The sequence below is a fragment of the Ziziphus jujuba genome, chromosome 2, assembly GCF_031755915.1.
Source record: "Ziziphus jujuba cultivar Dongzao chromosome 2, ASM3175591v1".
Lineage (NCBI taxonomy): Eukaryota > Viridiplantae > Streptophyta > Magnoliopsida > Rosales > Rhamnaceae > Ziziphus > Ziziphus jujuba.
The window spans coordinates 25,603,826-25,630,963 of record NC_083380.1 but is presented as its reverse complement, the minus strand read 5'-3'; the positions used below and the strand labels follow the sequence as shown (position 1 = coordinate 25,630,963).

General features: G+C 33.0%; 3 protein-coding genes across 3 annotated transcripts; 1 reads left to right on the top strand and 2 right to left on the bottom strand.

Annotated features, from left to right (window-relative positions):
• The first annotated feature begins 2,768 nt into the window (after positions 1–2,768).
• Positions 2,769–4,777, top strand: LOC107419204 (probable xyloglucan 6-xylosyltransferase 5). Its single transcript, XM_016027949.4, has one exon. The coding sequence runs from the start codon at positions 3,204–3,206 to the stop codon at positions 4,581–4,583; it is 1,380 nt and encodes a 459-aa protein (XP_015883435.2). The 5' UTR covers positions 2,769–3,203; the 3' UTR covers positions 4,584–4,777.
• Positions 4,778–8,881: 4,104 nt separating this feature from the next.
• Positions 8,882–10,640, bottom strand: LOC107419190 (uncharacterized). The gene is made up of 2 exons (XM_016027928.4): positions 9,941–10,640; positions 8,882–9,224 (listed from the first exon to the last, which is right to left on the bottom strand). Exons 1-2 carry the CDS (start codon positions 10,505–10,507, stop codon positions 9,144–9,146), a joined length of 648 nt encoding a protein of 215 aa, XP_015883414.3. The 5' UTR covers positions 10,508–10,640; the 3' UTR covers positions 8,882–9,143.
• Positions 10,641–12,133: 1,493 nt separating this feature from the next.
• Positions 12,134–26,885, bottom strand: LOC107419194 (probable receptor-like protein kinase At5g61350). The gene is made up of 20 exons (XM_060815028.1): positions 26,529–26,885; positions 25,587–25,688; positions 23,485–23,567; positions 23,243–23,327; positions 23,062–23,148; positions 22,202–22,263; positions 21,877–22,070; positions 21,724–21,784; positions 20,903–21,080; positions 20,536–20,574; positions 20,369–20,430; positions 20,095–20,131; positions 18,895–18,944; positions 18,739–18,808; positions 18,150–18,225; positions 17,152–17,231; positions 16,991–17,059; positions 16,849–16,885; positions 16,491–16,553; positions 12,134–14,826 (listed from the first exon to the last, which is right to left on the bottom strand). Exons 1-20 carry the CDS (start codon positions 26,586–26,588, stop codon positions 12,149–12,151), a joined length of 4,173 nt encoding a protein of 1,390 aa, XP_060671011.1. The 5' UTR covers positions 26,589–26,885; the 3' UTR covers positions 12,134–12,148.
• Between the last annotated feature and the right edge of the window lie 253 nt (positions 26,886–27,138).

Sequence of the window (27,138 nt, the reverse complement as noted above, 5' to 3'; positions counted from 1 at the left end):
TTTCTCCAATTTTTTTCTATTCGCCATGTAATGTAAATTAAAATTCTCAATGCTGATTTTTCATAATAGATTTTTCGAATTTCAATGTAGCTTTATTTGTATATAAATAATTTAATTTTTGAATGCATTGACCAAAAAAAAAAAAAAAAACAACCTTTATTTAAAATAAAATAAAAATAGCAATCATAATGGAGCATCAAGTTTTGGATACCAATTAATAAGATATCATTGGATTCGCTTCTCTATATAATTAATATACTATTTCAAAATTGCCATATCATTTATTATAATCTACTATTTCAAAATTGCCATATCATTTAGTATAATAAAATGTGTACAACTCTTATATGTATATAGAAAATAATATTATATATAAAAAATAATATAATAAGCAACTTACAGAAAAAGATTGTGAGGGATAGCATTTATAGTCATTAAATTTATATAATTTTCATAATCTGATGATTTTAAATGATGTTTATTATAGTTCTTTTTTATCAATTTCTTACTATATTATTTTTATTTATATATGGTTTTAATAATGCTAGACTTACCAAAATATTTATCAAACTTGTTCAATAAATGATTTAATAAATAATGTGATAATATTTAATTAATTTATTTTTTAATTCCTTTTTTTATTTAAATATTTATTAATTTATATTTAAATTATATAAATATGATAATTAATAATGTCTTAATATGTATTTTGGTAAATAAATTTGATCAATATTTTAATATCTGTAGCATTTTGTATATATAATGATTTTGTTATTCAAAAATTCCGAATGTTCAAAATTTATGGTGTCACCACTAAAAGGATGCTTTTTGTTATTTTGTTACAATTAACAGGATAAATCATGAACAAAAATTTGTGAAAGAAATTTTTTTATATATCTATATATAAAATATATACACACACTTGGTAAAGAATCTTTATAATCTGAATTGTTTTTCTAACAAAATTAAGAAATTTATGCTTACTACTGAAATTAACATTTATTCTCCTTGATATTTTGAAGAATGTCAAGAGATGAATATGATGAATGTGGCTAGCAATGAACATGTAAGAATCTTTCTATAACCATAAATGTAATTTATTGGACTTGAAATTGATGTCATACTCAAAATTGTGAAAATGATAACAATACAGAAAGATTAAGTTGCTTTATCTTTATCTTCTTTTTGTTTTTGTTTTTTATTATTAAATAAAAGAGAAGGACATATGTGTGGAAAAGCCAAAACAGATCATATATTTAAAGACTATTCAAAGCATATAGCATAGTTGGTTGAAAGGGTGGAATAATACAAACTAGCTTATTGGCATAATGGCTTTTCCTTTAGCCAATAAGCATAAAAGGATAATTTTGTCCCCAGCTTCTTTTCCTTTAAATTTCAAACGGTAACATTTTTAGAGAAAAAATAACACTTATTAATGATGACATAATATTCACTACATCCTCATGTTAAAAGTTAAATGAAATTAACCACATCATGTTGAATTTTGATGATTAACTATGTGATATTCATTATATTAGCTATTATAATGAACATCATGTATTGGCTATGACATAATATTCACTACATCCTCATGTTAAAGTTCGATGAAATTAATCATATGATGTTAAATTTTGATGATTAACTATGTGATGTTCATTATATCATAATAAATAATTACGAGTTTGTATCTTCTACTCATCAAATCTTCGTAGAATTCACATATACAATTAACATGAATAGGTTTTTTTTTAACTAGTGAAATATAAAAACATGAAAATTATTATATGTATTTTTTTTTCATTTTATTTCAAAAGATTCTTTAACAGAATCATATATTGTCCGTACAAGGTTTTTACTCAGAACGTAAGGATCAGTTTGATCAAAATTGGACTAAATCTAATATGATATGTTTACCAAAAAAATAAAAATAAAAAGAAAGAAAGAAAGACTATATCTAACCTAAATAATATAATTATAAATTAAAAGTGAACTATGAAAAAAACAAAAAAAGGAGACTATATCTAACCTAAATGATATAATTATAATTCAAAAGTGAAAATTTGAAAAGAAGGGATTAAATTGAGACAAGATCCTAGTAATTATTGTAGTGTTTTTTTCTTTTTTTGGTAATTATAAATGATATAATTATAATTCAAAAGTGAAAATTTGAAAAGAAAGGATTAAATTGAGAAAAGATCCTAGTAATTATTGTAGTTTTTTTTCTTTTTCTGGTAATTACTAATTGTCATAGTTATTGTAAATAAATAATCCAAAAATATTTTAACTTAATTGATCATATTTTTTTAAAAATTTAAATAATAATACAAGAGCTACTAAAATATTTATTAAATTTATTTATCAAATTAAATGATAATAATATTTAATTAATTATTTTATAATTCACTTATTTATTTAAAATTTACATAATTAAATTATATAAATATAATAAACAATAATATTATTATTTTTTAACTCAGCTTGTTTATTTTGGCCAAAAATTAATCAAAATCATGGGTTAGTAATAGAAATATCCAAAAGAATAACCAAATTATAATCAAAGGATTACATATATATAACACATTGCCCTAAATCAGCCTTACACGTATTTTTCAAATTATTTTACACTTGATTCCGTTGATCATGACTAAAAAAGAAAGTTTAAACTAAAAAAATAAAAAAAATCCACCAAGGGCATAAAACCATTAACTAATCCATTAAAAAATAAATAAATAAATACTAATTGGAAAATATAAGAAAGGCATAAAAAGAAAAGCCATATTATAACAAACAGTCGGTGTGCGTTCCCACACAACACGTCTTCTCCACTCTCTGTTTCTTCTTCTTCTTCTTCTTCATCTCCTCCATGTCCAAACCTTCCCATCCCACTCTCTCCTGCACCTCCATTTTCTCTCTCCTCTAGGGTTTTGCCAACCTCCCCTCTATTCATGTTTGCGGTTCCCAAAAACCCACTGAACCCATGTACTAAAGCCTCGACCTTTTCCATCCATGGCTAACGAATTCACTGCTTAGCCATAATTTTAGGCACTTTTTTCCAATACCCACTTCGATTTTCTGCGAAATCTCTGTGTTTTCAGAGACAGAGATCTCTCTGTTTGTATACTGGGATTTGCTCATACCGCATATATAAATATATTGACGTATACAAAATTATAGTCTGAGATAGTTTTTAGAGAGAGAAAGAGATGGCGAAAGAGAATTTCTCAGCTCAGAAAAGGAGCGGAGGAGGAGTTGGGTTGCCGACGAGTACTGCCGCTCCGGCCGCCAATGGAAGAGCTCGAGCATTCGCGTCTTTACCTCGTGGCCGTCAGATCCAGAAGACCTTCAATAACATCAAGATAACCATTCTTTGCGGCTTCGTCACAATCCTCGTCCTTCGTGGAACCATCGGTGTCGGAAACCTGGGAAGCTCCGACGCCGACGCTGTCAACCAGAACATAATCGAAGAGACCAATCGGATCCTCGCGGAGATCCGATCCGACGGTGACCCGAACGATCCGGATGAGCTTACCGAGACCGAGATCAACCCCAACATAACGTTCACTCTCGGACCCAAAATCACCAACTGGGATCGAGAGCGAAAAGCCTGGCTCGATTCCAACCCGGAGTTCCCGAATTTCATCAACGGTAAAGCTCGAATCTTGCTTGTTACTGGGTCTCCTCCTAAGCCTTGTGATAACCCAATTGGGGATCATTATTTATTGAAAGCGATTAAGAACAAGATTGATTACTGTAGGCTTCATGGGATTGAGATTGTTTACAATTTGGCTCATTTGGATAAGGAACTTGCTGGGTATTGGGCAAAATTGCCATTGATTAGGAGATTGATGCTGTCTCATCCTGAAGTGGAGTGGATTTGGTGGATGGATAGTGATGCATTGTTTACTGACATGGTGTTTGAGATCCCTCTATCAAAGTATAACAATTACAATTTGGTGGTTCATGGGTATCCTGATTTGATGTTTGAACAGAAATCTTGGATTGCTTTGAATACAGGTAGTTTCTTGTTTAGGAATTGCCAGTGGTCTTTGGATTTGTTGGATGCTTGGGCTCCAATGGGTCCTAAAGGTCCTATTAGGGAAGAGGCAGGGAGAATTTTGACTGCAAATTTGAAGGGAAGGCCAGCATTTGAGGCAGATGATCAATCTGCTTTGATCTACTTGTTGCTCTCACAGAAAGATCAATGGATGGATAAGGTGTTCCTTGAGAATTCTTACTATTTGCATGGTTACTGGGCTGGGTTGGTGGATCGGTATGAAGAAATGTTAGAGAAGTATCATCCAGGATTGGGTGATGAGAGGTGGCCGTTTGTGACCCATTTTGTGGGATGCAAACCTTGTGGGAGCTATGGAGATTACCCTGTTGAAAGATGCTTGAGCAGCATGGAGAGGGCTTTCAATTTTGCAGATAACCAAGTCCTTAAGCTGTATGGGTTTAGGCACAGGGGCTTGTTGAGTCCAAAGATCAGGAGGATCAGGAATGAAACAGTCACTCCTTTAGAGGTTGTTGATCAGTTTGATATTCGAAGGCATCCGGTACAAGGTAGCACTGGATCACGGAGCTAGTGTGTAATACGTCTTTCATTGTGTGATAATTTGGTAGGTAATGATGTAATTTCATCAGTTAAAGCAGATTTAAAAAAAAAAAAAAAAACAAAGAAAACTCGATAACAGTTCACTTTTACGTAAGTTTTGTTTGTTCTGTTGTCTTTTGTACTGCTTTTGAGATCTCAACATAGTAGAATTCTTTCATATATTAATTTGGATCGCCTTTGCATTGTGTTTAATTAATTCCATAAAGGAATTTAATTTATCAGTTCACTGTAAAAGGTCAATTTTCTTAAGGCATGAAGCAACAATATTTCTGTTTGATGCTCGCCTCTTTTGGTTGAGTTTTTCCTAGCAATCTCTTCTCGCACAGAATGATGAGTATTGTAATTCGAGGACGTGCTATCGTTGATTAATTAACTTTTAGCAGTAGGTTGCTACTTAGCCTAGGAAACTTCGGTCTTCATCTAACTTTTGTAACTTTATTGAAGATTTCTTATTGTTAATCTTGTGGTTTAATTTTTTTATTATAAAGTTTTCTTACTATTCATTTAGAGTTGCTACATTTCTACTAGTACTGTTATATATTTTGGTATCCATCAGCTTGAGTTATGTGAGTTATTCTATGTGATGGTACAGCCATAATAGATAGGACTCAAAGAGACGCATTTCTTTGTTAAGTGGTTTCTAAATCATAGGAAACATTCAGGAAGGGTCCTTTTTTCTGTTTCTGCATGAACATCAACCTCTCTAGTAAATTTGCTGAGACTAGCATTTTCAAGAAGCTTATCTTTTTTGAATTTCATTCAAAGCACAAGTCCATGAATACCTGTAAGATAAATAGATTTTGGTTCAGGGCTGCATGACCCTTTTTAGGGGCTTTATATTCACAGTAACTGCCAACATATTAAAAAGAAATTGGAGGTGGGAGGGGTGTGGGCGAATTGGCTGTACACTTGAAAGCTGATACAATTTTGGTCTCTGTATGGGATTTTACTTGGTACCTAAACTTGAGCCTTTCATTCGTTTTTGGTAGGTTGTGTTAGTTCTAGCATGCTATCCATGTCTCTTTTTCAATAACTTGACTAAATTTTTTTAATCCATGCTAGATAGTAGTTTTCATTTAGTCAGATTTTTCATTTATCCTTTAATTTTTTAAAGGTAGAAGCTTATGTTAATCTTTTGCATGAGGATGATAGATAAAACCGAAACATAAATTTGGAAGATAATTTTAACTGGACTGTTGATAAAAAAAGTATGGTATAAATGGCCAAAATTATACTTTGGTTGATACATTATTGTTCATATAATCTGGGGATGCTGCATGGAAAGTGAACTTTAAAGTAAAAAGGAGAGGTTATTATATAAGTTCATTTTTAGGGGATATTCTTTGGTTGAAATCTTACAGGTTCAGTTTATAAGTTGTGTTGATGAAGATAGCAACCATTATAGGGCATTTTGTTGTACTTTTTATGTATTCCTGCTTTGTTTTCGTTTTGCAAGTGTGTGTTCCCAGGAGAGCTAAACTAAAATGCTTCATATTCTCTTCCATATTTTAGGACCAATCATTTATAACATGTTCTCTCTTTCTATATTGCTGGTCTCCTTATTTGCTTTAAGGAAGCGCAAAAGCGGCAAAAGATGCATATTTCATTTTGTTTATAGCTTGACAATTAAGCAGATGAGAATGATATTGTGTCTTCTATGTTTCCATTTAATTCCGGAAGATGATGTTATGTAAGTAGTAAATCACCATCCAGACCGTCCACATTCCTGGATTTCCTCTCCAATGAAATAAGTGTCATAACATTATCCTTGTTTCTTTAGGCTAAAAATAAATTATTTTCTATTGTTTGAAAAAATTTGTGAAGAAAATAAAAGATATAGCATACAAATAATGTTCTCGTTTTCACAGAAATAAGAAAGGATTTCATTTTCTTCTGTGTTTCTAGAAAGGATTTCATTTTTTTTTTGTGTTTCATTTTGTCATTTTCGAAACGTTGGTCAATTTTCTTGTCATGTTTATGTTAGCCTTGTAAATTGCCTTTGAAGGCGGTTTTGCCTACAGCTCTGGGTTTAGCGAGGCATCAGTATTTGGAGTTCTTTATGCAGATTGTAACAGAATTGCTGTGGCAATCATCTGAATCCATGATGATAAGTCAAAATGAAATAAATTTTAGACAATGTTGAGTGATGAAAATCTTACATTGAATCTTATATGATGTTGTATACAGTTAATCACTAAAGTAGTGAAATGTTCCAAATGAGATCTTTTGCAGTCGCTAGTCTCGCTACACACTTGCCTTGAGAGAGAAGTATTTACATGAGTATTATTAAAGTAGTAAGATTATTAGCAATTTATTTATTTTTTTTTTTTTGGATAATATTATTAACACCTCATATGGTATTTGGGAAACTTATTCTACATTCTGAACTATGGTAATATTGGCCATCAATTTTGAGTGAAATAAACAAGGAAACGAAAAACAAAGCAAAATAAAGTAAAAGTCCTCTCCCTCGCCCAAACACCTAGAATTTTACAAGCCCAATTCCCCAAGCTGAAGAGGGCACCAGTTTTGTTTGTTCTTGAACTATATTTACATTTGTATTTTGGTCCTTAAATTATTTTCTATGCTATTTTGATCTCTAGATTTCAATTTTAGTTGTATTTTGATTTAATTTAATTCAATTTATCTTTGGCAGTTTTGAGATATACAGATTGCAACATGAAAACAACGCAGTTCCAAAATTTAGCAAAATTAGACAATTCCTTAGGATTCTTGCATATTGCATCAAGTACATTGTACACTTTAAAACTCTTAAAAATTATACTGAAAAATAGTTAAAAAGAATAAAATATAACAAAAGCTAAAGTTAAAAGGAAGTAAAGTGCCACAAGAAAAGACTTAAAGATCAAAGTGCAAATATAAACATAGTTTAGGTATTGGTAGAGATAATAACCCAAAGATAAAAGAGAGGAAAATGTAAAACTGGCAATAGGTCTTTTAACACCTTTAGAAATAGATGTCAATAACATTTCTAGCACAATATATATAGTTGATTTTCTTTATCAACTTTAAAAATTAATACTTGATTTTATGTGATTTGATTTTTGCATTAATATACTTGATTCATTTTCAATGAATGATGAACAACATACTTTAATTTTTGTAACTTTGTCATATTATTATATATACATAATTTAATAAGGTATTCAAATTATATAGACCAAATTGAACCAAGTTCTTCGTTCACCAAGATCCAAACCCAAGAAGTGGGGAATTTGCTGGGGCTAATCATTTTGTTCGGTTCACAACGCACCTCTATTGTCTATAGCTCATTCACAACAAAAACGGCTAATTGATGGTAGGCCATTTCTCTAGCCTGCAATCGTAATCTCTCAAAAAATTAGAACAAAACCATCAACATTATTCTCCCAACACCCCTAAAGTCATTAGCAGCCAAAGCGTCAAAATCCTCACACGTTATGGAAGAATTATTGTTAGAACGTTTCTCCTCCTTCCTTAGCTAGCCATGTACAGCTTCCAACTATAATAATAACTAATAGAAAAAAAAAAAAAACCAATTTCTTCGTTACTTTAAACAATGAGCTTAACTCAGTCAAGGGACATCCAAACCCATATACGTTGTATATGGGTTGTCTCATTATGGTTGTTTGTTATGCCTAATTTGACTAAAAAGAGCCATCCGTGTCCATGAAGGCGGCAACAAAATCAACCCAATAAACAGTTGAGAAAAACAATAATTTGGAATTATATATATATTTATATATATATATATATATATATATATATATAATTAGTTTCTTTTCAGGACATAAAAAAATGCATTTAAGATTTATATGAACCGTGAAGGTTCACTTTGCTCTCCTAGTGTTTTAATGTTTCAAAAACTTATATAAATACCAAATACATATTTAAAATCCAATGCTTGAAAAAATCCAAAGGCATTACGTGCGGTCCTTTTGTGTGTGTGTGTGTGTGTGAGAGAGAGAGAGAGAGAGAGAGAGAGAGAGAGTGGAAACTCGACCATAGCCTCCACTTTAAGAAGCCAGAAATGACTACTATTTTCCTCCTTTCCTCCCAAATCTGGTTTATCATTTTCAATATATTTGTAAGAGTACTTACCATTGGAAACCTATAGTGCAATGCATAGTGCATACATACATCTAAAATCCTAACTGGGTAGCTCTGTCCATTACAAGAAAAACTGCAAAACCAATGCCAAGAATTCGATGTGTAAGAATGAACCTGAATACAAACGAATCTACAAGACCATATGTAACAAATGAATAATGCAACTCCTCATCTATGCTATACTATTTATCTTCCAAATCTTGGGTGTTGCTTCCGTGTTTAGCCACATCCTTATTTCAAAGTGTTTGCAGAGACTTTAGCAAACCCGAGTGACAATGAATTATAGGGATAAAGCATCAAATAGTAAACAAAAACACATCTGTCTGTACATCTAGGTTTAATTACCCAATGTTTGCAACTCTAGTTGCAAGATTGACCTAACTATAAAAACTACCAGTTCAACAAAGTTTTCATGTCCTAACTATCTATTAGCCGGAAGTCTGTGGTGGGCTACCAGTACTTCATTCAACTCAGCAATTTGATGCAGTAGTTGAAAAATTTTCTGCAAATGATCATATTCTGTATTTAGTACAAGGAAAACATACCAACAGAAGATATAATGCAGTTATTAAAGTTAATGCAATCAACTTATCACACCAAATATAAAGGAAAGAGAAAGAAACATGTTCCAATTGCCAATAACCCAATTGAAAAGATATACACTCATATCTTCCTTTTGATTCCTAATGATCTCTTTAAAAATCCTCACAACAAGGTCTAGCTAAGGAAAACCTTTACATATTATAAAAAATAATAATAAAAAAAAAATAATTAAGATGCCCTGCAGCCTGCAATAACACTATTTGTTAAATAACCAAATCTCGAAACAAGCTATAACCAAGACTAATCACAAGGATCTGCCTACCAATATATTCTTAAACCAAACACTTCTGAATGTCCACTTTTTTGACTTTTCTAATAATGCAATTGTTACCTTAAATGTGACTTCTATATAGTGTTGAAACCCATTTTTCCACTTTTCTTTTTTGTTTTTGCTTTCATTAGATATTATCACCGAGTCTCAACCAAATGAACCCTCAACCTAATAAAGCACACGAAGTGCGCCAAAATCGTTTCTAGGTGACTAGTTATTGCCAAGCATATGCATTTGGGTCATTATAAACAAGTACCTAATTCGCATTTCAACAAAAACCCAAAAACACAATCATCAAAGTCATTGAATCAAACACCTTATACAGAGGAACCAATTAAGCTAACCTGGTCCTTCTGTTTAACAAGCTGCATTAACTTTTCCCGACTCCGCCGCTGACGAGACCGCATGTACAAAGACCACATCATCATCGCCATACCTATGATACCTACGAAAGTAGAGCCAAAAGACTGAATTCCCCATCTATATCCGATGAAAGACGAGGCAAATGCAAGAAGCTTCGACCGCAACACCTCAAAACCAAAACCCACCCAAGTGTTCGCCTTGGAACCAGGTTTTTGTACCCTGGTTTCCAATGGCAGCGGAGATTCCGGGTCTGAATATTCAGCATCGGAGGGCGAGAACGATGACGACGACGAAGATGCTAACGGAGAAGACGAGGAAGACGATAAAGAAGGCGATAAAGGGCGTTGTTCTTGGAGGGGAATTGGGTGTAGATTTTCGTGGTTGATGGGAGGGAAAACAGAGCAGTCGTTGTGGTTGAGAGAGTCACGGATCAGAACCATAGAGGAGTGTTTGAAGTGGGTTTGGTGGGGATTGGAGGTCTGGATGAGTTGGGAGTCATTTAAGTCTTGTGGAATTGGAAGTGGAAGATGAAGATGGTCAGCTTCCATTTTTCTTCCCACACAGAGAAGAAAGGAGTTTGCTGCTCTGTCAATTTTTTCTCAGAAGCAATTCCACAAACACGTTTGCTGAAAGCTACATGTTGAATGAGAATCGAGGGCCCATGGGATTTCTCTACACACTACATCTTATGTCTCTTTCCCACCACTGGTGCATTATATATATATATATATATATATATATATATATATTCCATGTCATTTTTTCATTAGGGCATCGATTTTTTATTGTAATTTTATTTATCAGTTTTTAAATATTTTTTTTAAAAATTAAGATTTAAAGATATATTTAGAATTTTAATAGAGTTCAATTTGCTTTGTTAGGGTAAATCTCAATCCTAGTAAAATTCAAGAATTGATAAATTTAGTATATTGATTGTTTATATATATATTTTTTTAAAAAAATAACATGTATATAAGGAGAGGAAAATTCCCCCGGATTTTTTTTTAAATCTTTGTTTTTGCAATTATATTTTTCGTATTTTTTAAAAATGATTCCAACATTATTGCAGTTTACATCTTTTTTGTGTATGTATATATTTTTGAAACTTTCAACGTGTAAATTGTTAAAATTTTAACGTATATCATGTATAATAAATTCAATTGTAAATAATATTGTACATGTTTGTTTATTCACTCAATTTGCATGTAAATTTTCTTTTTCTTTTTTTAAAAAAAAAATTCTATGAAAAGCAGACATAACATTGCAATGAAATTGAAATGTAAATTCATGTATATATTTAGTCTCTTTGAAATAAAAAAAAGATATATAAAATATAAAATATAAACCTTAAATGAATTATTAGCTCTTTAATTGTTATAACATAAAAGACAATGAAATGGAATTCTTGAATTTGATCAAAATTTGAATGATTTAATATAGACAATAACTTCAAAACAAATGGATCTTTAACCATCTAATTAACAATATATATATGTGTGTGTGTGTTTCTGCCTGACAATAGTAAAGTTAATATCTTCTCAAACAATAATCAAGAGTTTGAATCCTCATTTTAATAATTATTAAGAATAACATGTACACTGTATATGATTTTTGAATAGGTACAAGTTATGGTCTTCAACCATCCCTAATTCTATTAAATCGTCATTGTTTGTATGTGCAATTTAATATATATATATATATATATATACAGGCATCCATAGACCAAGATGATTGGCAAGTATTTTGTTTCATAAAACACTTCCTAGCATAATTCTTTATATATAGACCTTCTATGTGAAAAAGGAATTCAGCTTAAAATAATGTTTTATGTAGAACTCCTTGTAGATATCATATTGTACTATATATGATTTACTATTGCAACCATCACAAATAGTTTGCCCAACCAAACAGAATAATATAAAGGAAACCACAATTGTTTCATTGTAATGAATTTTTGTATAAAAATAAAAAGAGAAGTCCTACACGTATAAAAGTTCAAGTTGAAAATGCTCATAACCCTAGACAACTGGAAAAAAAAAAAAAATTAAAAATGAAAAATTCTTTACTTCAAACAGGTATGGAGTCTCATATATTCCCTCTTTTCCAATCAAACTCACAAAGTAAATATCAAGATCAAATATATTGAGCTATTATACCAAAACAGAAACCAATTAAACTTTGTACCAACTTCAAAGATTAGCTTTTTGATTCTCCTTAACTATCTCATTCTCATCATAATCATCATCAGCATCATGATCAACTTCTTTTAGTTTCTGTACATCAATGATATTGGCAGTTTTATCTTCAGGAGGATCAATCTGAGAAGAAGCCTCTTGAAGCTGCAAAGCGTATTCCAAATTCCAAAGCACATCCCCCATTGAAGGTCTATCAACACCATGTTCAGCAAGACATTTCTCTGCAGCTTCCACAACTTTCTTCAAAGAAGCAGAACTTATACTAGTAGCAATAAGAGGGTCAACTATCTTCTCTATATTCCCATTTCTATGCCATTTCATTGCCCACTCAGCCAAACTCACTTGTTCTCTCGGCAATGCAGGATCTATAACGCGTCTCGCGCAAAGAACCTCAAAAAGAACAACCCCAAATGAGTAAACATCTGATTTCTCTGTCAGTTGCTGCCTTCTGAAATATTCAGGATCCAAGTAACCAAAACTACCTTTCACTGCTGTGCTCACATGTGTTTGATCCAATGTTGGTGCTGCTTTCGACAATCCAAAATCCGAAACTTTGGCAACGAAGTTGTCATCCAATAGAATGTTTGTTGTTTTCACATCTCTATGTATGATCCCCTGTGCTGCACCAGTGTGGAGATAATGCAGACCTCTAGCTGCTCCTATGGAGATTTCAAGCCTCTGTTTCCATGAAAGATGAGGCAAATTCGAGCCGTAGAGATGGTCTCGAAGCGGTCCATTTGCCATGTACTCATAGACAAGGATCATCTCCGATTGTTCATCACAGAATCCTACTAAAGAAACAAGGTGGCGATGGCGAAGTTTCGAAAGCATTTCGATCTCCGTTCGAAACTCGTTGATTCCTTGCTCTGAGCTCGGATTCCCTCTTTTAATGGCTAGTTTCGTACCATCTTCTAGCACACCAAGATACACTTTTCCAAACCCGCCAACACCAATTACCGCCTTGTCATCGAAGTTCTGTGTGGCTGCTTGTAATTCACTGAGTGTGAAGTATCTGCCAAAGCAACCAGAGGAAGAGAACAAGCTCGAATATGTGCTTTTGCTCTTTCGCGACCCGAAAATGCTTGATCTTCTTGAACTGCTTTTGCTCGACAGGAAATTGCTTCCTTGGCTTCCATGGATTGGTAGAAGCCAAGAAGTGATGCTGTTTCTCTTTTCCCAACCTCCATGTGGTTTTCTTTTCCATCGAACACATACAATTCCTAGCAAAAGCATTGCCGTGACCGCCAGTGATAGACCAATAGCCGCAACTATTTTCATCCTGCTCATTCCTGATGATGATTCCGATCCTTCGGAAATACCATCCAAGCTGCTGTCTTTGTTGCTCATCTTCATCACCTCGAGTCCATTCAGAATAGCCTGTCCGATTCCTGAATGGATATTGGAATCACCAACCTGAACCATGATGGTTTGGTTAACAATGGAGGATTCCAAAACAACAAAGTCTCTGTAATAAGCTGTGGATAGTGACCCTGTGAGTGCTGAAAGATCAAGATTCGAAATCGCCATGAAACTGTTGATGTACACATTGAAGTAGAGATTGTTCATTGCCTTGCTGATGATGTCACAGAAATGCAATCTGATCAAATAGTCAAAACCATTCTCCACATTCATCTTCCATGTGAGGTTGAAATTGGATTCCATGGTTTCAGAATCCTCCATTTCTTGTACCGATGAATAAACCAAGCTCGGCGCAACCAAAGGGTTCGAACCATTCTGTTCCGGGTATTTGATAGTTGTTGGCGAAACAGAGACGTTCTTAGTGCCTTGAGGGAAAGAGTTGTATGGAGAATCGGATTCCCAAGTTCTTGAAAGCGTATCATCTTTAGGAGAAATGGTTGGACCTCCAACGTTCAATCGGTAATTGACTTGGAAAGCGTGATCGTGATCAGAAGAAGAAAAGCCATTTTGATAACCAACTGAGGGAATTACAGCAGAACCGTCAGCAACAATGTTGAGAGAATCAGGAGCTGAAACGACTTCAATGCCATTGATGAATGCGAAAGAATTCTTCGCCGGTTTGAAAATCAGAGAGAACCTATCGCTATTAGCTTGAACAAGATACTCTTTATAAACATAAGATTTACCATCTTTAACTGAAAAATTCTCCAAGAGAACAAAACTGTCTGTCGAAACCTTAAACACTGCATTGGTTAGATTATATGTTGGATGCGGAAGTGGGTAGAAGTAAAGGCGAAGCCAGTGCTTTCCTGTTTGGGAGATGTGAAAAGTGTATGTAGATTCTTGTGTGAAGATTCTAGCGGTTTGATAAAGAGGCAGAGAAGAAGAAGGAATTGAAGAAGAAGCTGTAGCTGTAATGGAATCAGCTGAGGCTTCAATGTCTTCCTCTGTGGATAGAAGAGAAGAAGTGTCACGTTCTGATTTGAATGTTCTGCCATCACTGAGCTTGGTTTGTTGTGAAGAACCGCAGTCGATGAGATAGTTATCAGGAGGAGAGAAAACCACGCTTGAAGAAGAAGAAGAAGAAGAATTAGTTTTAGCTTTGGTTAAATCAAAGTTGAATGATGAGAAAATGAGGAGGAAAATGAAGGAAAGGGAGGAGATTGGTTGAGGCTTAATGAGAACCCCATTTTTTTCTCCCCCCATTCTATGATATAATAAGGTTGGAAATTTGGTAGAAGAAGAAGAAGAAGCTTAACGTGAAGCCATTAATGGAAGTGAAGGTGGAAGAGTAGTAATAAATATTCAGAGTTAGGTTTTTGCTTTTGTTGTTGTTTTCGCTTTTGTTTTTCAAAAGGGTGAGAGAAAGTGAAGGTGGGTCTAGAGGGAATTTTTCGAATTTTTTATGAAAATATTAATTAAAAAAGGTTGATCAAATCTGTTTGGGAAGAGAGAAAATGAAGAAGAAAGAGAGAAAGAAAAAGAAAGAAGAGGTTTTTGTTGTTGGAAGCAAGTAAGGAGACGAACAGAATTGAAACGTGCAGAGGTGCTATGGATGATGCATGAAAAAAGAGAGAAGAAGACTTGGTAAAACAAATAGCAGCGAGCTATGCGTTGGACCTTTAAACCTACTAACATTGTCTGTCATATTGTGAATGAGACCAACTAATTAATTTAAAAAATAAAATAAAACCTAATTTCTTTTTACTTTCCAAACCGCGTGATACCCACATTTTCACTTTCTTTGTTGCCCCCCAAAAAAAAAAAAAAAAAAAAATTCCAATTTCAAACACTTTAAATTTCTTACAAAATTTGATAACAATTACGGTTAGCAAAACTTAAAAAATTTGATAACAATTACTGTTTGCAAAAGAATTAACCTAAGGCCTTGCTTGTTTTGGTTTTCTGCTTTGATAAATATGGATCAAATGGTTGTAATTTAAATTTGGATTGGTTATGCTTGGATTATGACTTATGGTTAGAAAGATGGTTTTGAAATGGTTATTTAAAACAATAAGTTAATAACATATTGTTGTGTTATAAACTGTTTGTTCTAGCAAGACACAATTTCCGTTGTTGCCTTCCAGTTGGTTGGCTTTTCCTTTTCATTTCACTGGACAAATCTATATATTCTATATTAAATAACTAACGACAATAATAATAAATTATTAACATAACTCTTCTAAATTTAAATAGAAGAAAAAAGTGAAATGAAAACCAGAAGGCTTATAATTTAAAATAATAATTAAAAATGTAAATCAGTACTCAACCTTGGATGGTATGGCTCTTTGGTCTGTCTTATCTTTATTGAAGGAAATTTTGAAAAAAAGAAAAAAAAAATCAAATCAAATCAAATCAAGGTTGAACATAACAAAAAAGATAGGAACCACCTGTAGTACCATTAAAAAAAAAAAAAGAGATAAAGAACCACTTGAGGGGCATCTGCAGAACTAGTACTCCTTGCTGGCCAAATCAAACGAAGCCTAAGAAACAAAATGTAACCGTGTAGTTTACCGACAAACTCATAATTAAAACCAAACTGTTATTAATATCACATGAAAAACAAGAGAGATATAATAAAACGACAACATTGTTGCATGGATTTTTAGTGGATTTTTGTGTCAACTCCAAAAATTCAAATCATTTTTCAACTCATTTCTGTTCATTAGTTTATTTTTTTAATTCCAGAAGTAGTCCAGCAGATTTTATTTAGCTAGCAGTAGATAAAATATAAAATATTAAAATTGTTTTAGAATTTAATGAATTTGGATTATCCTATGCTGTTACAAACAAGAAGATAGAGATCCACAAAACATGATTGTGGACCAAAGAATATGGACTGTCTGTATTAAAATGAATTTAATTTCTATGTTTATATGCATGCAATCACAGTTGAAGAACAATGAAACAAAATTACAACTTATTGCAGCCGGCAACCTTGCTCTTCTGCTCTGAGATAAATCAGTCCACGGCGTATCCTCTGCAAAGAAAAAGAAAGAAAAAAACACAAAAAAGCAATGAGAAATCAAGAAGAAATTAACTGTAAGTTTAGTTTCTTCTCTGCTTTTCATTGTCATTATTTTTTCGATGTGCTCATAAAGCTCTAGAAGTAAGAAATACAATAGAGTTTGAAGTTAAAAAAAGTTGACAAAGCAAATTGGATTTTAAGTGGCTTGGTTAAATTTAGTTTCCTAATTAGTTTAGACTCCTTTCATTATAATATTGTTCTTTGTTATCATAGACAGCGCACTCGATTATTACTAACAATTGAATACCATTTTTTCTGTCTACTCTACATTTCTCTTCCTGGTCCTGGTTCATCAACTTTATGTCAACAAGAATAATTAACAATACAATTCTTTACACCTACTACCATATGCTTGTGAAATTTCACGTGGATAAACAAAGATTCATTACCTCTCTTGTATCTTTTATGCGCAGTAGCTCCAATTTTTCTAGGGGTCTTCGATTTGTTAGGGTAGTGACCTGCAACCAAGCGTATGATAATACCAGTTCAAAACATGATTACATCCTCACCACTACTATTATGCTACAAATTATTAGAAAACAAGGCTTACCCAGAAACTGAAGCGCTCAGGATCTTGAGGGGACGGCATCATTGATTCCACATTATGAAGTTTCTCAAGCTTTCTTGGATCTGTATAGATATTTTTTATGAACCTCAATAGCAATTTACAAAAATGCATCAAAATTTAAAGTGCAAACCGTCTAAATGCACTCTGGCATACTTTTGTTCTGTTAAACTTTGTTTTCGACTTCTTCGTTTATTATTACAATGCTCAATTACATACTATGTATACAATAATGAGGTTTTCTCTTGGGGCCCAATCAAAAGTAGTTCCACGTGTTAGGAGTAGAAGTTTCCTACAGAAGGAATCTAATGGCACCGAATAAAAAAGAAAGGATACTTCAGTAATGCAGCCATTACAGTCTTAGAAAAGAAAAAAACAACATTGTTAATTTTCAATTAGAAAATAGTATTCATTTAAAAAACTAAAATAGTATCAAGTAGTTCCCTGTTAATGAGTCAACTACATTACTAATGTTTTCTAATTTGTTTTCCTTCTCACAAGGGTAAAACCATAATCAATGTCAGTATAGACCTTTTTCCTACCAATTGCGAGAAAGAATAATGCAAAACAAAGAGACTGTTCCTTTTTCCCAAGGAAAGAAATTAAGAAACTTGGATAACAGTGTTGTTGACCCAATTACTAATTTTTATACGTTACTAATTAGGGTTTGTGGGTTTTGAGTCATCTACATTACTAATTTTTCTAAGCTATTTTCCTTGCCACAAGGGTAAAACCAAATCATCGTCATTACACACTTTTTCCTACCAATTACGAGAAAGAATGATGTGAAACAAAGAGACCACTCCTTTCTCCCAAGGGAAGAAATCAAGAAACTTGGGTAGCAGCATCACTGACCCAATTTTCAAATAGACGATTAACATGTAATTTTTAAGATGTGTTTTGTGAGAAAATATGGGTAAAACAGAAATTTAAATGCCACACTTATTTAGTAATTCCCACGATATCATCCCTCAATTTCTTACCATATTGTGCCGCTTCTTTTGCCTTACTTATCCATGATTGTGTGTATTCTGCTGTGTTATTTATCAATTCCTGCAACTGTAAGCATGCAGACATTAATCCACGAAACCAAAACGAGTACAAGACAGGAAACTACTCTGTATCTTCATCCAATGAACATGCTATGGATGGAATATCAATACACAGATCACAAGGTCTAGTAGTAGGAATAACAATCACAAGATGACACCTAATTTGGCAAAAAATTCCTACTTGACCCATTTTAAGCATCTTAAATTTAATAATTAACATTTTGACATCTGAAATCACACTTATACATTATAATAACTACTTCCTTGAGAACTCTCTTTCCCCTATTCCTTAAATGACCTTTTATTGGTAGGGATGTTAACAATACAAAATTCCTGCAGTACCTGGTTTCTCATTAGAGTCAATTAAACCTGTATTTCTCGTTAGAGTCAATAACTTCTTAAAGCAGACCAAAATAAGCAGAGTAAAATGCCCTATGCTTCTATTTAGCCTTCCCTTACAGAACAAAGACACACTTGCATGAAGCCAGACAAATGAGAAGCTGAACTTCCAGAGACTCACCTCTGCTCTCTCTATTGACCCTTCCGCTGGACAAATATCATTTACCCACTCAATCTCTGCAACACGATACCTGTATAACAACTTAGATAGCTTAATAACCAAGCAAAACACCTGCAGATCTCAAGTGGGTAAAGAAATCAATGAAAGACGACTTACCCATCCTGATCCCAAGACCGGATTATGCGAAACCGGCGACGACTTTCAATCTGCATTAGGTTGTAGATCAATAAATTCGCAAACTGATAGCTAGAGAGGAACAGTTCATTACTCCATGACAAATATATGTTGACATCGAATATATATGTTATAGAAGAATTCTTTCTATTGAAAAACTTCAATTGCTTAAAGACACTATGCGTCTGAAAGTAAAACATATTGTGTCTGATCACTGGCAAGTAGAGGTGGCAATACAGGTCATGATACGGTGACACGATTTAAAAATGACACGAAATAAATGGGTTTGGATTTATCATAAATGGGTTCAGGTCATAATCGGGTCAACCTGTTTAACACAATTATTAATCATGTTATTTTCGGATTGACCCGTTTAACTCGAAATTGACACACTATGATCCATTTAAATTTAATTTTAAATTATAATTTTAGCCATAATATATTATTTAACAAGTAAAAAATATTACAAATTTAAAAACTTTATAAAAGTAATTTTTTTATTATTAATTTTTTAAAGACAAATTTTTAAAAGTAAATTTTTTTATTAATAGGTTAATTTTTAGGTTAACAGGTCAATATTCAGGTTAATAGGTTAACAGATCAACACGATCCGTTAAAGTAATCGTGTTAAACAGGTCGTGTCGGGTTGACCTGCTTATAAACAGGTCGGGTTAGTGTTTCAGTACCTAACACGATTAATAAATAGATCGGATTAGGGTTGAGCATTTTTCACACGATTATTAAACGGATCGACACGAACCCAACACGTAAACACGAATTGCCACCTCTACTAACAAGTAACCCAAACCATAAATAAGCATTAAGAACAAAAATATAACTATTAAAAGGGTTCACTTATTTATTTACTTTTTTTTTTTTTCTGGACTTAGCCTAAACGGTACACCATTTGAAACATCGTATTATAAGGTTTTGCATGAAAAGTTATGAGAGAAAATATAGTTCAAATAATATATATATATATATACTTTCCTCCAATTGAAAGGTTGTTCATTGTTCTGAAAATGATAGCAATTAAACACATAGACTTGACAGGCATGTAGTAGGCAAGATGCCCTACTAAATGCATAATTCAAATAAATAAAAATAATTAGCACATAATTCAAACAATTTAGACAAATTATACTCGTGTTGATCTAGGTAAACAAAACAATGATGTCTAACCTCTAGATAGAAACGTCCATCTGGAAGTGGCTCACATCTGCATATATGACCAGCACTTGAAAAATAAATAACAAAAGATAAAAGTTGACTGTACAGAACATAACATGTGTAGTGGTGCTCAGAAACAAGTCAAAAGTCATATGCTAGGAAAATTATAAAGAACATGTAATTTCTAATTCTATATTTTATATTCTATTGCATAATATAAAAATAATAGAAATATATATACATTTCAAAATAAAAGTGACAAAAAGAAAGGATGAAAAAGACCTACTCAGTAATCTCCACTTCACAAGCAAAATCGGCTATGGAACCTGTTGTAGAATCAATGATAACCTACATAATTAATAGACAGCCACAACCAGAGACAGTGAGGGGCTTTAGTTCTGATATACCTCAACAAGGAAAGGGGAAAGAATAACACCAGTGACAATAATCTACCATTCCCATCCGATGATTTCCTTCCATTATCCTTCTCACCTGTTGTTCATAATAAAATTAATCTTACAGAATATGAAATTCCTAATTAAGAAGAAACTAAATTGCAGGCAATAGGATGGACTACTTCATTAAAAAATCCAAGCTCTTTCCACTTACCCGTGAACCATTGACTGCAACTTAAGGCTTATTATAACAGAATAAATATGCCAATGGTCTACAATTAATAGTGTGAACAGTGGGCTAGTTAATACTACAAACTACTTTTGAACATCAGAATGTACCTATATAGAAGCAAAAGTTTTCCAACACAGTGGGCTACTTATATCTAAATGCAGGTGGAGGATCATAAAATTATCAAGCAACTCACCATAAGTCTATACCGAGGTTCAAATATATGCAGTGGAAATTTCTGACATGGGAGGACAACATCCATGACAAAGAGAGGCATCAAATCAACACCAAAGCTTGTCAAACTTTCCTGCTCTGTTTTCCTTTCAGCATATTCCTCCGGGAAGTTCTTTTGTATTATGCTGTTCAGCGTCACACTGATAAAAAGCAATATCATTGTTATCTAATGAAAAGTTGTGCAACAGAATACAACAATTCTAAGTTTGGACATCGCATGTCTCTCCAGATGTGGTGAGGCATGTACTTTCCAAAAACAAGCCCTACAACATGTGAAGAGGCATACAACCATAAGTTAATCCTCAACATAGAATAACAGACAGAAAAATAGCATAAATTCTTGGAAAATTTGATAGGTCATAAATTAAACTAAGGAAGAGCTTCAGAAAATATTTTCCTTGCTCACCAACTAGCACCTGTCTAACAATGCATGCAAGGTTAAACAAGATAGCATTTAGAATGGCCATAAGACAAAAGAATTCCACTATAAAGATTGCCCAGAATTTATCAACGGCAATACTTCTAAATAGTAACATGCATCATTATGGAGTCAAAAAATTATTGGACAGCGTTGGTTGAATAATGATTATGGTTGTCTACATAGTCATCATATTAACCAACAACATCTCATATAGATGGGATCTATGCCTAGATGGCTACTCCTGGACAAAGCAAAACAGGCCCAGTAAAATTGCTTTTTTTTCTTTTTTCTTTTTTTTTTTTTAACATGTTACTTAACAGATATATGCATCTCAGCTAACCAATACCAAAACAACAACTTGCCTGATTGAACATGTCCTCGGACTAATGAAAAGAACTGTTCTGCACAATGGACATTTGTTACCTAAAAATGTCAACACAAGTTAGTAAAATAAATAAACAGATACACTGATGAGTAGATCCTTCAGAAGGGGTCACCAACAACCAAACACTCACTACGATCCATTGACTGAAATAAACATGAACGGCAAAATGAATGGCCACAAGGAGTTGTGATAGGTTCATAAAGTAACTTTAGGCATAATGTGCAATCAAAGTCATCAGTGCGTTCTGCTTTCCTATGGCTTCTCTTCCCCATCAAACAGACTTGTGATCTCTCCAAATTCTGAAGAGAAGCCTTAAGAGAATTGCTACAGATTACCAGAAAAAACAAATATAATGTCAACAAATGGAACGAACCATATTCAGCAGGAACAGCAAGCTATATACTCAACATCTCTAAACTTTAATTAGGAAGAATGTTTACAATTATGATTATTACCTAAAAGGGTCAATCTGAAGACCAGAAAGAATAACATCCCGAGCTGTCTCATATTTCTCCAACTGCCAACTCAGAAAAAGGTCATGTTAATGGAACAGAAATCAAACCCTACCAAAAAAGCATGAGGATTGAAAATTTTTCAAAATTACATGAATGTGATAATATCTTATCCTAAGACATAGCACAATAGAAAATTCTGAATACAAGTGCTCATGGGTCATATTCTCGGGTGTAACCCTTTCTAAAGGAAAGTATCAAGATACATCCCATTAACTTTCCTAGGATGCTTCCAATACCCTCCACATTTGATCAATTCTACCTCTAGGCTCAATTTTTGGTACCTCAGTTATCATGTTCTCATCCTTCCATACATATTACTGCGAAAGGGAAAGAAGATCAAGACACACTTCAGTTCAAAGAATTACAATTATTAAATTTGCCCAGCAAGGAGTTCCATTCTTTTCTTTTCTTTCTTTCTTTCTTTATTCTTTTTTTTTTTTTTTTTCCTTTGTTTTAGGAAGAGTAGAAACATTCTAGGCAGGAAAAATAGCTTCCCTAACCATGTTCGATAGAAATTAATCACTACCCCACAACCAACCCTCCCCACAGTTATTTTGTGTACCATTAATATGGAAGCGAATTAAGCATTCCACAGAATATATGAAGTTTCTTGCCACATTCATATCGATATTGCATAAAAAGAGTATGCGCATTAAAAAAATGGATACATCCACATAAAGTGCAAGCGTACAAGTGCTAATGCACTCACAGCGACACACAGCTCTAAAGTGCCCAGAAATTTTAGTTGGGATATACAATCCCAAGAAAAAGGGGAAAAATAGAGGAAACTAACTTCTTACCAAAATGAGAGCAGTGGCCATTAAAAAGTAGGATTTTACAGCATTGCGGCGGAGGCCAATCACCTTCTCTGCATCCTTTAAAGCAAGCTGAAATAATTTTAAACAATTTTTTAGAATGAAGTCAGAACTGTTTGGTTTGCCCTGGAATGTTTTTCCTTGATTATGAACCAACTTGACTTACTTCAGCATGTGTAGTAGGATCCAACCCACTCAATGGTTTATATTCAGAAGCTGATGCAGGTCTGTCTTTCAGGAATTTACTAATCCTGCTTGAGAGAATGTATCATAAATTAATAAATACAATTTATCCAGGCAGCGAAAAGAAAGGTAATTAAAAACTCATCTAGAAGAAAAAATAAAAACAAGGCAATAACAATCAATGGACAGAACAAATTTTAAGATAATCACTCAATAGCATTTAACCTGATATAAGCAGCACTTCGGTTGCCAAGAATAAGTGGATCACATTGTTTAATGTTGTTAGCCCTTGAATAACAATTTATGGCCTGGATAAGTAACAAGATTCATAAGCATAGAAATGACAAGAACCAACACCAAATATGCAAAATTTTATATGAAAACTAACTTGTAAAATCACACTACACTTTTTTCAAAGTTCCATGATATGGAAAATCAATAAAGCAATCAGCCATCTTCACCACATATAAAACTTATGTCATTTATCTATCCTACAATACTTTTTTTCTAGAGTAGTTAAGCATGCAAAAATTAGGAGAAAATCAGCATCAAAGAGGCACAAGGATCCGTAAGAGTAATACGCCATCCAAAAAACCACCTTAAAGACTCAAGTTATGAAAGAAAACCACATTGATGTCAAGAAAATAGTTTCCACAACCACAGATTAGATGCCTCTCCAATATTCACTTGTGTGAGGGCTATAGATACAAGGCTTTCAAGCTTAACACCATATATCCATTTTCTTTTAAATTTTATGACATTCTGCTTTATGACATTCTGTTTGACTTTTGTCAAAAAGCGGTACAGTATTTTCAATTCTGTAATCAGAAAAATGCAGCCTAATCAATCCTCTGAAACAAGCTAACTTCTAAAACACGAAAAAATAAATAAAAAAAGGACACCCTGAAATATAGCTTAATATTCTCCATGATCGTTACATGCATACTCTATATAGCTTAACATTCTCCAAAATCCTTACATGCTTTAGCAGACTGTAAATATTCGTACTCTGACATTCTCCCCCAATCAATAAAAATTCTCACTCCAAATCGGTCATCTATCCCATCTAGAAACAATTTACTATACATAAAGACCTAATATATATATATATATATATATATATATGGAAAACAATACCACTTTTCAGACTAGAACAAATAAACCAAGCCTGAAAGAGGGCATACATGCTGGTCCAAATTTGGTAACTGTCTCCACAGAAATTTGTGAATAGATACCTACTAGTTATAAGTTTTTGATGTATAATATGTGAAACAGAGAATTACCTCTTAAGGGGTAAACACATAAATACTTTCTCTCTGCTTCTTGTCCTACTCCTCTAAGAATCTCTTATCAACATCTCCCTGACCATAAACATCATATCAAAGAGAACTAAGTTATCATCAACCTTGGCCATCTAAGGAAATCCACAGATAGAATGAAGGATCAAAATAAAACTTCTACCATCCAGACAACTCTAAAAATCAGCCAACTGCTCACCAGTAAGCTTGAAAGAATCTAATCCTTTTTCTACAATTACTAGGAAAACTATAAACCCATTATATCGTTATCAAGGGCTAAAGTATAGTCAAAGAAAAAAAAAAAAAATCCATGTAATTGATGACTGACAAGATTTGGACTCTCAGACTCTCATGTCATGGGAAATGCAATGTTTTAGAGTATTAGAGCCTCAAAAAACATTAAATAGAAAGATCTACTCCCGCTCTGCCCTGTCTCTTGTTGCAATAATAAGGCCATTATGCAAGCTTCAAATAGATTATTAAGAATTTAGATCTGGTCCAGATGAAAATGATGGTTAAATTCATACCTATCGATCCTGTGTCTTGCAGCTGCAAGATAGTAGAAGAGGTTTACCATGACATCCATTAGTATGCTACATTTCTCTTTAACTCTTAAAGCAGAGAGCATACATTGTCACAAAACAGAAAAAGCTGCCTGGATTCAGACTGCTGGTACGAACTAGAGCATAGAGAAATACTAAACAATCAGATGCAACAATTCCAAAGAGCCTTCAATATGACCCAAGTAACCAAGCATTGACCCATAAAAAATCCCAGAAAGGCAATGCATGCATTTCCTAGCCTCCTGGAGATTTCATGGTAAAAAAAAATATTGTAAAAAGAAAAGCAGATAAGAACATAAATACGAATGCTTGATTATACATCCACATTCCAAGTCAAACCATCTGTATACAACAGGGGGAATTTCTAAAGCTACATATAATGGAAGTGCAAGTAATGACACCAACAAGAGGGAAAAATAATAATAATAATAATAAAAATATAAAAAATAATTTACTAAGTTGGCACCTCCTCAAAACGATTCTCTCGGAAAGCCAGGTTTCCATTCTGCACAAGACTGAAAACGTGATTAAATGTGTCCCAAGGCAATGCTCCCTCTCCTTCATTTGCCTGTAGTTCAATCAATATTTTTCCCTTATTTACTATCTCCATAACATTGACAAAGACAAAAAGGAAAAACAAGTAGGAATGCAATTGAAATCAAAATTCAAGCTGCAATATTCTTTCTTATGCAGAGTCCACAAAAATATGAACCTCCAATATACATATATACCAACTAAAACAATAAGTGCCTTAATTTTTTTTTTTTTTTTTTTAAAGCTAATGTACCTTAGGTACTGTCTCCAATCTCCATTATGGATGATTCTAATTTTGGGAAAGAGGAAGGAAGGAAAAAATTTCAAAAAAAAAAAAATTCATAAAAACAATTCACCTTTGACGTACTTTCTTTAGGTTACGCAGTGATAATAGCCGTCAAAAGAAAATTTCAGTAACTAAACACTTGAAACTATCTCAATCTAATATGCATATAAAAATTCACCTTGGCCAAGGAAAACAGTTGTACAACTTATGTTTACTCAAACCTGGAAGCCCGGAAAAAAAAAAAAAAAAAAAAAATCTCGTTTTCCCCGCTCCCACACAATGAATGATCAAAGATCCTATTTTTTTTTTTTTTTTCTCTTTTCGTCTTTAACCCCCAAAGAAGGAAAAAGGAAAAAGGCAAAAAAGGAAATTCCTTTTTTTTCCATTTACTATTTTTTTTTTCTCAGCAACCAGTCACTCCACTGAACAAAAACCAATGCAAATCGGTTCAAAAAAAACAGTAATCGCCTTTAAACCCAATATAGACCAACATTAGGACAACCAAAAAAAAAATCAATTTCGAGGTTCAATTAGTTGGGAAAGCAAAGGGGAACAAAATAAATAAATAAAAGCAATAGAGAAAGAGACCGAAATAATGTAGTCGTCGACATCGGGAAGGGCATCATGGGAAGAAGAAAGCGTAGACATTGAAAAGGAGAAGACAATCCAGGCTCAAGGCTCACCAAGTGTGATGTGGAACAAAGACGAAAGAAGAAGAAGAAGAATATAAATGGGATGGCAAATGAGTGTAACAGAGAGAGAGAGAGAGAGAGAGAGAGAGAGAGAGAGATGAGTAGTTGGGTTATTGGGTTTTGCCGGTCAGCTTGTCTTGTCCCTTCGTTTCGCGCACGGACCATATTCTTCTACGTGTTCTCTCTCTCTCTCTCTCTCTCTCTCTCTCTCTTTCCCTTTTCCCTTTCGATTTCTTCTTATAACTCTCTTCCATTAGCTTTCAGGTTTTTCTTTTTTTCCATACATAATACTATTTTATGGTTTTTTATATTAAACAATAAACAAAATTTCATTTACACCTTTTTTCCAATTATCTCGTTTATATCCCATGTTTTTTTAAAAAAAATTTATTATTTATCTCTATTTAATTTTTTAAAATTTAAAAAAATTACTTTTTATCAAATTTTATCAATTAATTTCAATTTAAAGATTAAAATTATATTATTTATCATATTATTCATTCATT

Coding starts and splice junctions, on each gene's coding strand:
- LOC107419204 (XM_016027949.4), top strand. CDS start 3,204: ATGGCGAAAGAGAATTTCTCAGCTCAGAAAAGGAGCGGAGGAGGAGTT.
- LOC107419190 (XM_016027928.4), bottom strand. CDS start 10,507: ATGGAAGCTGACCATCTTCATCTTCCACTTCCAATTCCACAAGACTTA. Junction 9,225..9,940: donor TTGTTAAACAGAAGGACCAG/GTTAGCTTAATT, acceptor GATCATTTGCAG/AAAATTTTTCAACTACTGCA.
- LOC107419194 (XM_060815028.1), bottom strand. CDS start 26,588: ATGTCTACGCTTTCTTCTTCCCATGATGCCCTTCCCGATGTCGACGAC. Junction 20,575..20,902: donor AACCTCGGTATAGACTTATG/GTGAGTTGCTTG, acceptor TATGAACAACAG/GTGAGAAGGATAATGGAAGG. Junction 20,132..20,368: donor TGTGAAGTGGAGATTACTGA/GTAGGTCTTTTT, acceptor TCATATATGCAG/ATGTGAGCCACTTCCAGATG.